Raw genomic sequence first — 15,667 nt, 5'->3', positions numbered from 1 at the left:
CGTCAATTCATCATTCATCCTCGACGGATATACCCAAGAAGAAGAAAAGCAACGTAAAACAACCGAAATAGATAGAAATATAGAATATCAGTTCACCTTAATGTCATTTGTGATGAGGAACTCCGTATTTTTATTTTAAAAGCAAGCGATTAGATATGATAATTTAAAAAAACACCCAGGTCTTTTAAATCGTTAAGCTAAACACATTTTCGTTTGGTAAAAGATTTTTAGAATCAAATCCTACCAAGCGATATGTTATTAAATTGTTAGTATCAGCTAAGCTGTATGTAGCTCTATGAATCTGGATTTTGGTTAATTTGTCGATAAATTTACGATAATGAAGTGATGTAATCCTGAAATGTAGGAACTCACAAAGGAATATCCATTATTTGCCCAGGATTCGAATAAAAACATTGGCATTTACTAGATTAATTGTTCTGTAATTTCATGCTGAATATCATTCTTTCATATGATTGTAAATGAAATCGGCACAAGCTTGAAGATAATAGATAATTTTCAATATTAATTTACTTTTACTTAACGAGCTTTAATTTGTATTGTAATTGACCTAATTATTTTGGAAATCGTAAAGTTTTACGAACTGCCCAAGTAACTGGAGAATCATTGTGTTTGATTCAGTAATCAGTATTAATATTTTTTCTAAGCTTACCCGGTAATTTAAAATATTTCGTGTAAATATTATGCAGCATATTTGCATCTTTCCCCAAACGTACCACTTTTTGAGGATTTTGATCTTTTGGTGACCTAAAAATCCTGGAACATGTAGACAAGACAGGGAACTTAGTAAAGAAAATGAATTTCAAAAACCTGGAAAAGTCAGGTAAGATTTAATATTTGTTGTGCTCTCGCCAGAATATTTCTTTTTTTTTTTGTAATTTGTTTTGTGATTGCATATTTTATGCAAAAAATTCTATTTTATTCAAGTTATTAAAAAAATATTAGTAAATTTAAAATTACAAAATCACCGGGAAATATATTCCAAAATACGTGAAATGCCTGCAAAAGTCAGGATTTTTTTTTGACAAAATAAATACATGACAACCCTCTCGTGGAATAATCTTCGGTGTTGTCCAGTTAACTTACATGTTCGCGTGTAGGCGGTGGTTCTAGTTATAGCTCCCCTTGTTGGCACTACGCTCGATATAAATGTCAGTCTCTTGGTAGAGGTGTGCCCTTCATGTGTCCTTCAGCATTCTGTTCAACGAAACCTCATTTAACATTCTTTGCTTTGATGAGAAAGGTCTCTGTATAATATCCTAATGGAGACGGCTTATTGGGTTAAATTTTGATCTCTGTCGAGCCAGGAGAATACAAAAGCCTGGCGTAACACAGGTGAAAAATACTATCGATTCTCAAGGTAACGTACATGAAAATTTAATCATGCCCTTCAGCTCACAAACAGATTACATTCGATCTATGAGAGGAAAATACTTTTCAATGAAACGTTTCAGGCGTTATGGAGCACCCCAAAAAGAATTTGCTTTTCCTGTGCAGAAAGTTCCAGAAATAAGTATAATACTAAAGATCTTGTAGCTATACCGCCACCAGCATTTTACACGAGAGCGCTGTCACATGAAAGCAATAAGTTTCTGCCATTCGCATCTGTCTTCGACGAGACTTCCAGAGTAGCCCTGATATTATCCATGAGCCAAACCTTGAAATTTGACATTTTGGAACCACACGGAAGTTGTAGGTGCCGGCCAAGAATTTTTGTGCTGATAGCAGTGTCAAAGTAGTAGCTTTTTTAATGAAAAATGGCGGATACAAGATGGCCGCCCATTCCTTGCATGCATGTTTACGTTCCACCACTGATCGTCTTCGCTATTCTACCACTTAACAGCGCCACCTTAGATTTCCGACGTCAATATGTAACTTGTGACGATATAAATCAAATAGGTTCAAATATAAGGATAATGTGACCTGTTAGTGGAATTAATTCTGCTGTTCAGTGGGTTTTGACTGCCATGTTGAATAATTCAAAATTCTTATTTGTTTCAATATACAACATAGAAACGATTGATGACAAGGGGAAACTTTAATTTCAAAATATTTTAATTCTTGCTTTGTGAGTATTTTGATCAAAAGAAATCATATCTCTGTAAGAGGAGAGAAATTGTCGCCAATTCAATTCATCGGTGCCGAACAGTCGGACGGCCGTCTTGAATCCAACGTTTTTCATAGAAACTTACTCCGACACTATCATCATCATCGTTCTGAGTTTTCTTTGCGAGTGTTCTTTCATCAATTTCATCGTCATTGTCGCGATTAGCCAAGAGTGTCAAAAATGCGACGTAAAATAACAAAAATGTAATGCAAATCCTTGCCAGTGTCTCCATCAATTTCATCCAACCATTCGTAGCGTTCCTCTGGACGCGGGGATCTTAAATAGGGATGTACTATTAGTACTAGTTGATGGTAGAGACAGCCCTGAACGGGCAGGTACAAATATCTAACTATTCATTAAAATAGACTCATGATTCGTTTCTAGACTGAAGAGCAATGCAAATGGCAGAATGGGTGTAGACTAGCTTACCCTGTTCGGTTTAGAAATAAGACCAGTAGCTCCTGCTTCTCCGATGATTCCAGATTAAAAGACCTCGTGTCGCTCTCATGCGCACGTATATAAACCCTCGCTTGGCCTCTCGTCACCTCTTGCCAAAGGCCAGTGTTCTTACCATTTCCTGTGAAAGGCTTACCCATCACATTCTGAGCAGGAGCGGACAAGGTCTGCCAGGGTCAATATTTCTTAACCGAACGGGGTATGGTACGGATTGATATTAGAGTAAATAATAATTGCGTGTTTAATGCGACAATCCAGAATTGCGAGACAATTTCTAAAATTGAAATTGTAATCATTAAAAGTTTAAATTGAACCTTCTGCCATTCACCAAAATTTAAAAGGTTTTTGTTTATTACATGAAAGAAAAGGTTACATAAAATAAAATAATAAAAAAAAATGTCGGAGACCCTTCATCGAAAATTAAATGGAACAGAGTTAAGCTCAAGCTTGAATGCTGAAATAAAGTCCTATGTTTACATTAGCCACACGCTGGAAGAGTCTTTCGTAATCAACAATGCTGACGGTTGGTCAACATGCAATATAAAGTGTTGTTCGCAGGTCCGTGAAGTCAGCGGAAAGTTCAACACACTGCATCGTAACGTGATACATGCGAATGTCTTCTGAACAAGCGCTAACTAAGCACCGAACGTAATCCGTGAGAAACCTTAAGGCCGCATGCTCGCAATCTTCCGCCTCATCAGGATGACAGTTCGAGGCGAGAGCAAAAAAGACCATGGTAAACACCAAGCTTCACTGGACTGCGCACAACCACACGAAGATTAAAAAAAATATTTGAAGATGATGTTTTCACTGACGTTCGTAGCACACTATGTGTGCACACTATGACCTGAGAAATCAAAAGGCAGGGCAATCCAAATACACTCAAACCCCGGAGTCCTGGGGTACGAAGCACTGTTTCGGGACATACACGGTTCTTGACCGATCACAATTTCACTGGGGGACCGGATTCGAATCCCGGTGTGGAAAGTTCTGGAATACTGTTCGGTACAGGTCAGATGAAAAGACGTTGGCCGTGGGGCGGGCGAACACAGGGTAGTCCATGGAAAGCCACTCCAAGTAGCGTTTCCACGCCCCAAAATATGCGTTGTTCAATGGCGGACACTGGGGGGGGGGGGAATGTTAGGATAGGCCCCCGAAAGTTCACAGCAGACGCCATTGCATATTTCCGGCACACAGCGAATGGCGACACGAATGCGAAAACGGAAGGTGTACCGTGCTGCGAACACTCCAAGACGGGGAACAGTAAATATGGCCACTGGTAGGATGAAACTGTTCACAGGTGGCTGGCAGGTTGCTGATCCACAGGGGTGGGTCTCAACACATTTGGGTCGTTGACTGTACCCGGAAAGTTCCAATATGCGGTGAAATACACTGCCTGGCCTTACAGAGCAAAAGGGGACGATGTACATGAAAGATGTTCATGCTTCTTCTTAAGGGGGGTTAGAGTCGTGGGGGGGGGTTTGCTCTGTAAGATGACATTTCTTCTTATGTTTCTGACGCTCTTCTGATCCTGGGATGTCACTTGGAATAGGGTTTTCGGTGCTGCTACGTGACATACACCGCTGAAACCCAAAGGAGCCTGGTGAGCTACAAAGCCTTCAGGAATGCGTTCTTCTTCCGGCCTCAAAAAAATCGCTGTGCGACTTTCGAAATTCCTTGAACTCGTGGAATTCCCGAACAGGGTAGGAAACAGGTAAGTTTGGAAAGACTACATTGCTCTCAGTCATTCAATATTGAAAATATATAAAAAATGTGTAAAGTAATCGTCCTTTATAGGCAAGTGAAAATCATGAGTAAAGATAAGTAAACTAAAATAAAATAAACTGCCCAATAAGTGATATAAATTATAAAACAAAGTTTGAATGAAGGCTAAATAAAATAAAAGGCGGAAAATGTCATTTGACGCCTTAACACTGGAACACCATTAAAATGAAAATCTGACTTGCATCAAAAGTAATATATGTATATATTGACTAAAGTATATATATATATAGCCCCTGGCTTCTCCCAAAATATAAAATAATGTGCAATATAAAACTAAAGTTATGACATGGCACAATAAAACAAACGAAAATATCTAGGATTAAATATTGATAAATATATAAAAGTAATATGTAGATGGTATAAAATATATCCCCTGGTATCAGAAAATTAACCCGACGAAATCCATTAATATCATGTCAGAAGTGTCAAAGCATTGTAAAAAATGAGGAACTGACGAAAAAAAAATAATTAACCCAAAATTTGGTAACGTCACAGCTGTTAAAACGGACCTAGCCACAAGTAAAATAAAAGAGTAAATGACAGGGCTCCAATGACGTTAAAATCATTAATTACGAAAGGTACATAATAAAATGGATGAATAAATCAAGGCGACATAGTGACGCACTGTTAACGCTCACTAGTCAAGGTTGGTTTGCGCTTGCATACGCCTGACGTATAGCATAAATAAACAGTTAAAATGAAGTTCGAAATTATTAATAGGATAACAGTAACGGGAAAATGGGACAAAAATATTTCATGAAATTTTGGTTCGTTCGCGATTGATTGATTTAATTTCTCCATGGCCAGTCGAAAGTCAGTCCAATCAGGAAGAATTACATTTGAAAAATTTACAGAGGTATTAAAAAGTGGAGAAATTGCTCGAATAGCTATTTCTGTATCTAAAACTCTACGAGTGTGGATAATTTCATCATCAAAAATCAATTGATCTCAATAAACGGAGAAAAAAAACGAAAAAAATAAACGATAAACAATAATAACAAAAAAATCAAATTAAAATTGCTCAAAGCAAACCATAAACATCCCGGGTGTGACCCTAGGAGGTTGCCTTGACCGGTCTGAAACTGTCGGCAAAATAGGGGGGGGCGCATTTGTCTCTCTTAGGTAAAAATGTAAATTTAAAACTGAAACTAATCTGGGTTATTGATTTAGAAAACATTTCTTGGCTATCTGTGAAGTAAATTTACGGTTCTGAGAATAAAGGAAAAAAAATATAAGGCATTGCGTTAAACAGAAAAGAGGAAAAACTACTCTACGTCATGCTATAGCCCGCCGTGTATTTTCTTTGTCACTTAGCATAAATGCTCGCCGCGTAAGAGATGTCCCGGGTTCGAATCCCAACAGGTGTCGCAGGTTCGAATCCCAACCTGGGAATGGGCGTTCTTTGTGAGTGTTCCCTCATCAATTTCATTATATCATCTCTCATCCTCATCTTAGCGATTAGCCAAAAGTGGCAGGAAAGCGAAGTAAAATATACCAAATCAGTCAATCATCTAACCATTCTTCGGTGTGGCGATCGACCAGAACTGGCAGGAGAGTGACGTTATGTAAAAAAAAAAAAAAATCAAAGAGTACATTTAGATACAAGGCCATTTACGAACAAGTATGGCTACAAACTGCTTTGTGCTCTACTTGCTCTGTTTTAGTTCCATTGTGCATCAAATTTTATTTGTATTCATGCAGTCAACTATAGCAGGAAAGAAATTGTGTTACAACGCAGTACCATTGCAAACTTGTAATTTACGAACATTGGTATCGGTCACCTCAACTGGGACATCTTTTCTTTTTGATGCTTACGTGACCAGGTTCTGTTTCTATCGATCTGCAGGTCAAAGGAAACATTCTGTAGCACGAATTTGAACATTCGAAAGGAGTCTGCAGAAGTGTTTCAGAGCGGAGACACTGTGGAAGTATTTTCCGTTTAAAGGATTAAAGTATTTTATCAGTTTTTTTTCTTTACCTTTACTGGTGGGAAAGTGCCTCAATTGTAATTTGCATTCTAAATCAATCATTCAAATTACTGTTCAAGATATAACCCATCGGTGGAGTGACGTTTCAACTAATTTGGTCGTTTGACTTGCATCAGTCGTCCTATCATCCAGCATGTAATTTAATGTTTATATTGGTTTAGTCTATTGCTATTGATTACGTCTCTTCCTTGTTGTACACCCATCGGCGAAAGAAACAGTAGGCGAATTGTCCACCAACATTTTCATTCGGTCTGAATTACACAATGTGATGACAATGAATTCAAATAATGATGTCAATAAGCAGAGAACAATGCCTGCTTCGAAAGTCCTTGGTATGCCACTGTATATATGTATATAGAGCTTTGTTTTTAAGCCCACTTTATTCACAGGAAAGCTAATCGGGACTGGGGACTTGCAGTTTAAAGTCTGATCCGAACAACTTGTACCTCAACCTTGCATCAAAGCCGGGACCCCTTGATTACAAGGATGAGACGTTACCACTACGCTATCCATCAAAGAAAGAAAAACTAAAACTGTCCCACAACTAGTCAAGACATGGGCTGTTCCATTTGTAACAAAAAAAAAGTAGGAGAAAGGTCGGTTCCACTTTCTGATAGGGAAGGAAGTGTGATAATTTACATTGACATTTCCTAATATTTTAAAAATTATTTTCTCGAAAATGGGATGAGGCCCCAAAGTTTTTTTTCATTTCCTGGTGTTAGTACATATATTCACCTACAAGTTGGCATACTTAGTGTATTTTTACCTTGATGCTGTTTTGAGATAGGCCTAATTCTACTTCTAAAGATGCGGATTGCGCAATTTTTTAGTATTCAAAGATTTATATCTGCTAACAGCATCAATATCCCAACAATGTGCTATATCAGGTAGCTTGTCCTAATAGTGAGCTTCAATGCCCAGTAAACAAATCTTTGAGGTAGTGTTGCTTAACCAAGATATTAAGGGCTGAAAACAGGAAAAAACTGCATTTTGGACCATCTTTGTTGCCGCATAACAATGGAAAGCAACAATGTCCCATCAAAACGAAAGTTTGGGATGTTGTTCATTTCCAAAGATACAGCACTCCGAACTTACCCATGTTTCACTTTTCATGAAAAATGGGCGGTCTGACCTTGAACTTTGACATTTTCTAGAGGAGGGGATTTTTTTTCAAGGTCTCAAAATTATACAATATTAATTTCTCATGACCTACTTCAACATATAAAAAATGATGCCAATCAAAAAATACAACTATCCAAATATCCCTTTTTTGTTCGAATTTCAAAATAATGGCTCTTTAAACAACACAGGATGTAGAATAGAAAAGTTATGAAAATAGCTGTAGACAATTTGCCTACCATTATTCTTGCCGTTTTATGTACGTACCAGTGCATTATTGTGAGTGTCAGAGACAAAATGAGCCGGTCTACATGGGGAAGAGGTTAGCGTAATGCGCTAGTAAGACAGTTCTGAGTTCTGGTTAAGACATGAATGCATATTTGTGTTATTCCCTATCAGCTGTTTCATCAGTTCATCCTCACGAATACTACAAAATGTTGAAATGTTACGTAAAATAACCGAAATGGAAATAAAGAAAGCGAAACAGAATTAAATGTTGTGCCCACGATTATGCTGTCGACAATATTAAATGTAGCTACCGTGTGCTAACTTATAGTTGTTTTGTATCGCAGCATATTGTGACCATGGCAAGGTTTCTGTCCAGATATTTTAAACTTGATATTTACCGGTATAACTACGAAATTCTATTTCGTTTGTCGAAGTACAGAGTGAATTTTGCTGCGATGTAGTATTGACACGTCTCGTATTGCTTTAGATTTTTGAGTTGGTCGACAATATTCTAGAAGCCATTTTCCTTTTTTTTATCTCAAATTCAGACTTTATTTTTGCTTAATGTACTTTTGTTGGAACTTATCGATTACATATGCTATTTCGTTGAATTTTGTACCAGTGTATTACAAATGATATACCTGTATAGTAAATATATTTTCCACTATATTTTGGAAAGATATTTTTTCCTTGTGTGCACCATGCCTATCTGTGTAAAATTCTCACAAGCATAAGTCGTATGCAGGGGTACCTCACCAAGGTTTGGCGGGAGTCAATGAAGTTCAGCGTGGTACCTTTTGCAGCTCGGCAGATATCGATTGATTGATTGATTTTTATTTATTTGGTTTTTTAAGTCCACTTTATGCACAGTAAGGCTAATTGGGAGTGGACCTACACTTTTTATGTTCGATCCGAACCACTATGGTTCGATACCCGGTGGAGGCACATAGTGGTTCGGATTCCACTTTAAACTGTAGGTCCAGTCCCGATTAGCCTTACTGTGCATAAAGTGGACTTAAAGCACTAAATCAACCAACCAACTGAACCACTATGTGCCTCCACCAGGTATCGAACCCGGGACGGGGAAGCACTAGGCAGATATCATCCTTATTTATAAAACATTAAAATGCTGACAAAGGCAAACTTTTGTAGTATAAAAAATATACATAAAAACGTAACGTTTACACCCTCTAACATGGTCTTCTTCAGACGAAACTTCACAATAAAATGATGAAAGTTACAAAACATCATCTTATAGGGGCTATCCACCGGAAGGAAGTGCCTTCGAGCGGACGCCATACTTGTAGCACAACAACTTCCGGTTCGAAGGCTCACAACATGCAGCTAAAAGCTCGCTGTTTTAATGATATGAGCAAATATATTACTTTTCCTTTCAAAAGATGCTCGGTCATAGTCAGTTAGGTTACACGTTACGTTCTTGAAGAACACACGAACTGTATTAAATTTTTGTGTAACCAGAATAAAATATTTTTTGTGTAACCAACCAGAGGAAATAATTTTTGTGTAACCAGAGGAAATATTTTTTTGTGTAACCAGAAAACTAAGTGCGGGTACTATTATTAATTTTCGTCTTTTGCAATGGAAATCTCTTCAACATTGATAGAGAATAGGTCCTAGGTTTGAAAACTGATCAGGCAATGGCGTGTCATTGTGTTTATCCCATCATTAATTTTTCCAGTTTATTATTCATCGTCATGCTTAGCAGAAAATTGACTTAAAATAACAATGAGCGTTTTGTATTTCTGCGTTTAAATGGGAACGAAACCAGCAAGTGTGCATTGCCGCATCCCTCTGACTCGCCCTGACTGAAGAAAGAAGAAGCGCCTTTTCCGCTTTTTATACAAGTATGTTCGTACATCTCGCACTTTTTCACTTAAAAAACAAATGTATGCATCCAAAGATTTACATGTTTTAAGCGCTCTCGCTGTGTAGGAAAAAATACTTTCTATTAAATATGTAGGCTACAAATATCGCCAAATGCAACGACCGTCAGCAAATGGATCTCATGCTGGAATAATGCCCTATTACTTCCTAGTTGCTCATCCAATGGATGTGGAAAGGTCTCTACTTTGCCCAGATATCTGTTCTTCTCCTCGTCGTCAAGTGCTTTTATATGATCCATTTCATCCGATATACAAAACGAGAAGAAAAGGCACAAGTATGCGCTTGAATTACCCGGCCGCCGTGAACCGGAAGTTGTTGTGCTACAGGTCCACAATCGATTGTGCCGTTCGATATATTTTTGTTTACTCGTGGATAGCCCCTATACGAGGGCGATTCAATAATTATTGTCCCCGGCATACTTAAAGTATATGAATTGCAATGAATGATGGGAATATTGTAGCCTAATGTCTTAGATGCCTATATGCAAAATTTCAGAACCGTAGGTTCTATAGTAAATTTGTTTTTCTCGTTTTGGGTGTGAGAGGTGGCACTTAGTTTGAAAAATGGAGAAAACCGAACAACGAGCTGTCATCAAGTACCTCCAGAAAAAGGGGCTAAGCCCAAAGGAGATTCATGAGGACATGGTCAGTGTGTTGGGTGATGGGGCTCCTACCTACCAGGTGGTAAAAAACTGGTGACGCGATTTCCGTTGCGGCAGTGAAAGCTGTCAACAGGCCCCTGGTGCTGGTCCTCCAACAACAGCATCCACCCCAGAAAACATTGATGCTGTGCATGACATGATTATGGCTGACAGAAGAATCACGGTGCAACAGTTAGCAGACATCATGCACATCTCTGTAGGCTCAGTGGAAACCATTGTGCATGTACACTTCTCAGAAAGGTGTCAGCGCGATGGGTCCCCAAAATGTTATCCCGTGAACAACAGAAAGACAGAGTTTAATGTTCAAGGGCTGGTTTGGAGCTGATGGGGGCAGACCTGAAGCAGTTCTGTGATAGATTTGTGACAGTGGATGAGACATGGCTCCACCACTATGATCCCGAGTCCAAACGACAGAGTATGGAGTGGCGGCACAGCAATTCACCTCCTCACCGCAAATTCAGGGTGCAAGCATCAGCACGCAAGGTTATGGCCACAATTTTTTGGGATGCGAAGGGTGTGCTCCTTATTGACTACCTGGTGGGACACACTGTTATTGGGGACTATTATGCAGCCCTAATCCCTAAGTTACGCGAAGCAATCAAGGAGAAACGGCGTGGGATGTTGCGGCGAAAAGTGCTGTTTCACCACGATAATGCTCCAGCACACAGAAGCCATGTTACTGGTGCCGCAATCCATGCTGCTGGTTTCCATGTGTTGGAACACCCTCCCTACTCACCCGACCTCGCCCCTAGTGACTTTAATTTGTTCCCGAAGTTGAAGGAGCACCTCAAGGGGACGCATTTTCCCTCAAATGCTGCTGTTATGGACGCTGCGGAAGAATGGCTCACGGCGCAGCCACAGACATTCTTTGAAGCTGGCATAGTGGCTTTACAGCATAGTTGGAAGAAGTGCATTACTGTGAAGGGGGACTTTGTGGAAAAATAATACTGCTTATATGTCAGGGACAATAATTATTGAACCACCCTCGTATATACACTCCTAGACAGGGTCCATACACAAAGCAACAAAAAGGCACCAGTACGTATCTTAGAACATTTCATTTCAGGAATTCCTGAGTGTGGAATCTCCTGACAGGTAATTGACAGGTACCTGGTAAGAGTCTGGCCTTATCACCACTAATGGACCTAGACAGATTGCTTGTCTCCTGGACTCCTTCCTTAATCGATTCTTTCTTCGTTTTTCTTCCTACTTCTTTCCTCCTTCCTCTCTCTCATCGTTTCTACTCTTTCTAGCACTCCTTTCCAGTGTTACCATCCTTATTTCTACTGATTTATAATAAAGGTACAGCATATGTAACATATCTTGATTTTCAGCTACATTTAATACAACGATATGAGATTATAATGGGAAGTTGCGCTGTTATTTAATTTGTATTTTGTTATTTTGCGTCGCTTTTCTGCTCCTATTTGATCGCTACAGTGAGGATGAATGATGATTGGATGAAATTGATGAATACTCACAAAGTATCACAAGTGCCTTGCCGGGACTCGAATCGGATGTGGCGTCAGTTAGTTAACACTATAGTGGCAAGTAACTAACTAACTCTCTTAAACTCGAAGGTGTATGGCTGCAGCAATACAAGTCTTCCATCTGTACCTATCCTGCGCAAGATCAATCCAATATTTTCCATCCTTACCGATATCCTTTATTAGCTCCATCCCAACAAGAATCCTGTAAACTCTTCTTTCCTCTCCAACCAGCAAAAATATGTTTTAAAAAACGAGCATCTAAAATATAATAACTGAAGTAATTGATTATGTGAATACAAAGATTATATGTGAAAGGTGGTATGTTTAGTTAGAATGTAACTAATGTAGAATATGCAGGTATACTTAGAAACCGGTCAGTACTTTTTAACATCTTATTTTTGTATTAAGTCCTGAATGTGGCGTAATGATGGATCACATATTAGTTGCAAGAAAAAAGTAACGATCATATATTAGTACACATGTCGTTATCATGTGAATGTAAGCGGATCAATTACAGAGGCGCACGCGACGCGAGTAGGCGTCTGGCCAAGTGAGGGGAGGTTGCGTGCTGGAGTCCCCTCCCCTCGTTGTACAGGATAACTCCATGTCCGCGACTGCATGGTTGGTGCAGTTTCCGTATTTGTTCCGGTCGCTCCTGAAACTGTTTCAATTGTGAAGGTCTTTTTAAACGACAACGGCGAGCGTCGTGAGTGTGCATGTGTGTGTGAGCCGTTAAGTGTGGTGACATGAAATGCGTGTGGCCGCAGCTGGGTCATAGAAGGCAGGCTTCAGATGTGTCACTTCAAAATATCACCCTGCCGCGAAGATTGGGCGACGAATCCACGCCGCTCGTTGAACACGGTGAGTTTATTATTTCCTGTGTGAGCTTATTTTGCCCTCGTGGCTTCCTTGTAAGTAATTACCGGTGAATCCTCGATGCTGCAAAACTCAAGGGCGAGATATCGTTGGATAATGTTGGAACACGTGTTCAGAACTGTCCGGCGTGAGTTTCGTATTTTTATTTTATGATTCGAACTCGCTGTTTGATCTTGACCCTACAAAAATGTTTGTTATCTCTGTGTGCCGGTGCTGTTTACCTCATGTTACACCAATGCATTTATCGATTTCCGCTTCTTTACGCGACATTTGTTCTTATTCTTTGGTGTGTCATGATCTCGTTTACGCATTGAATATCAGCACTGCAGTATAGGCTGTTAAGTGACTGTTATTCCAAAACCTTTGTAAATATTGGATATGTTCTTGTGTGTTGATTGATTATTTGAAATTGGTCGCGTTCTGACTAGATCGAGAACGAGATCAGTATTTCCAACTCAAGATGAATCATATTATACATACTTATTCTGACCTCGGTATCACGTGGGCGTCATATTACTCACAATTGCATGTGTTCCTTTATAATGATAATATAGTGGTAATTTTGCAACATGGTGTTATACCGTGTAATTAATATCGTACTTAAACATATTCTGCCGATAGTTCGACTTTGTTATATTTATTAAACAAAGCATGCGGATCTTCTTCAGAGTCGAGCATGTCCCACTGCAGCATCTACGCTGGATGCGGGCATCAGATTGCGACTTCGTGGCGCGTCCCTAGAAACCCGTATTCATCCTAAGAACGAGTCTTTCTGTTTCTTAAAGGTGATATATAAAACTTTCTAGCGTGCGCACACACATTTGACTGTATTGACTCACAAAACAACATTTGTTCTATTCGCATAAAGGTGTTGTTCGCAACGTTTTCAAGTTCGTTGACTGTGTATTTATAGATTTATGTGGCGTCTTGTAGGCAGACCGATCGATTGGCGTGTTCCTAATGCGCGGTGAAGTTTGTCGTAAGAGGGGAAGCAGGAAAACCACAACCGGAAGTGTTTCGGAACACGAAGGAAGGCTTGTGACGTAACTTCCGCTCAGGGTAAACATTTGGAGGAGAAAGGGAACTAGATGCTCTGGTTTAGCGTGCTACTGGCCTTTAAGAGCAGATGAGAAGTAAAGATTATTTCTTTCATTTAAACACCAGTTTGACCTTCGCCGTGGCTGTAAGGGGTCCCTTTTTTATTTACCGATTCCGGTTTCCGGCCAAATCCTTTTTCTGAGGTAGGTTTATTTTATTGTTTTGAAAGTTACTTTTTTAAGTAACAGTTACTTAGTCCAAAATGTAATTCTGTTGCAGTTGCTCATTTGAAAAAGTAACTAACGGTTACTGTTGCTTTAAAAAAAATACTAGAATTTTTAATGGATTACAATCGCGGTGTTGTTTTTTTATTGACTAACTAATTAACTAACTCTAACTCTTTAGCCTTCTTGAACCCGAAGGTTCATGGCTGCAGCGACACAGGCGTTCCATCTGTCCTTGCCTGAGCAAGATCTATATACTTTTTCCATACCAATTTCCTTTAGGTCCATCTCAACATTATCCCTCCATCTTCGTCTTCCAACTGGTCTCTTTATTGACGACATGAAATATTTCCATTATTTTTATTAAATTATAATTAATTTCATGAATACAGAAAATACATAAATATGGTACTTCAAACTAAATATTAACATTTTTTTTATCATTCATCATTTATCATTTTATTTTATTAATTACTGGCTTAAACAAGTAGCTGTTGTAAAATATACAGGATGGTCCAAAAGTCGCAATACAGCCTATTATTTCAGAACTTGTAAGGAAAATGAAACATTTGAATACGCCAATGTAAATTGGGTATGCACCTTTTGGGGGTATAACGCAACAATGGCCGCCAATTTGAATTGCCGTCCATTTTTTTTTTAAATGGGAAGGGTGTCATGTGGCGTATCAAAACACATTGAAATTTTGCCAGGAATTTATTTCCGGAATCAGATTTCACATAACTGTTACGGTGTAGGCGTTATTGGCATCCAAAGTTGACACTGGAGGGCTAAATGATGTGTTCAATATGCCGACCGTCTTGTTGAATGCATAACTCCAGTCAGCAGACACTCGCAGAAGCACTTCTGGTACGATTTCACTGCAGCACAGCGTAATTCTTCGTTGCAGATGGTGAACATCACGAATTTTCTCTGCGTAAACGAGTTGCTTCAAATGCCCTCACAAATAAGTCTAAGGTCATAGGTCTAAGGTCGGGTGATCTTGGTGGCCATTCCACCGGGCCACGCCGACCAATCCATTGCCCAGGCAACTGGACACCGAGCCACTGACGAACAATTAGCACATAGAGCGGTGGAGCACCATCTTGTTGGAAAAACTAAGGGGATGTACCATCTTTATTTAAAAGGGAAGGAGAGACAGTGTCTCTCAGCATGTCCGAGTACCGCTCGCAATTAAGGGTTCCATCGATGAAGATTGATCCAAACACATGGGTGCCCCATATCCCACACCACACCATGATTTTAACATCTCTAACAACATTGGATGGGTCAATCCAGTGGCGATTTTCATCACACCAATATCGGTGATTCTGCCGGTTCACTTCGCCACTGACGTAAAACATTGACTCGTCACTGAATAGGATACTCTGTGGGAATGTAGGGTTGTTCTGATGTTGACGCAATGCCCACGTACAGAACTCGACACGTCTGTCAGGATCATCCTCAGAAAGTTTTGCAGCATTTGGATCTTAAATGGGTGCCATTTGTTGCTATGAAGAATACGCATAATGGAGGAATGACTAACACTAAGTTCACTTGGAAGACGTCGAGTGCTGCGTTGTGGGCTCTTCGCAAAGGCAGCCAAGACCATCGTCGAGGTTATCTCGTCAGTGGAAGATTTGGGACGACCACTACGTCGCCTGTCGGACACATTTCCAGTTTCCTTGAATTTGGATAGGAGACATGCAACAGTGTTATGCGAAATCGGTGTTCTCTCTGGGCGGCGCCTGTTGAAATCTGCTGCAACGACTCCA

The 15,667-nt window shown here is 39.5% G+C and overlaps 1 protein-coding gene across 16 annotated transcripts in view; it reads left to right on the top strand.

Moving 5' to 3' along the window:
- Positions 1–15,667, top strand: part of ATP8A (ATPase phospholipid transporting 8A1) — a 293,688-nt gene that overhangs the window by 136,234 nt on the left and 141,787 nt on the right. Inside the window, exon 1 of one of the 16 annotated variants that reach the window (XM_083119284.1) lies at positions 12,393–12,618. The exons of the other annotated variants lie outside the window; for them this stretch is intronic. Within the exon in view, the coding sequence (XP_082975410.1) occupies positions 12,504–12,618 (115 nt within the window). The 5' untranslated portion in view covers positions 12,393–12,503. Of the gene's footprint in view, positions 1–12,392; positions 12,619–15,667 lie in introns of those variants that run through there. 16 annotated transcript variants of the gene reach the window in all.

This window comes from Lepisma saccharinum, chromosome 3 (genome assembly GCF_977018435.1).
Source record: "Lepisma saccharinum chromosome 3, izLepSacc3.1, whole genome shotgun sequence".
In the NCBI taxonomy this organism is placed as follows: Eukaryota; Metazoa; Arthropoda; class Insecta; order Zygentoma; family Lepismatidae; genus Lepisma; species Lepisma saccharinum.
The sequence above is the reverse complement of the archived record's forward strand: the minus strand, read 5'-3'. Positions and strand labels throughout refer to the sequence as shown.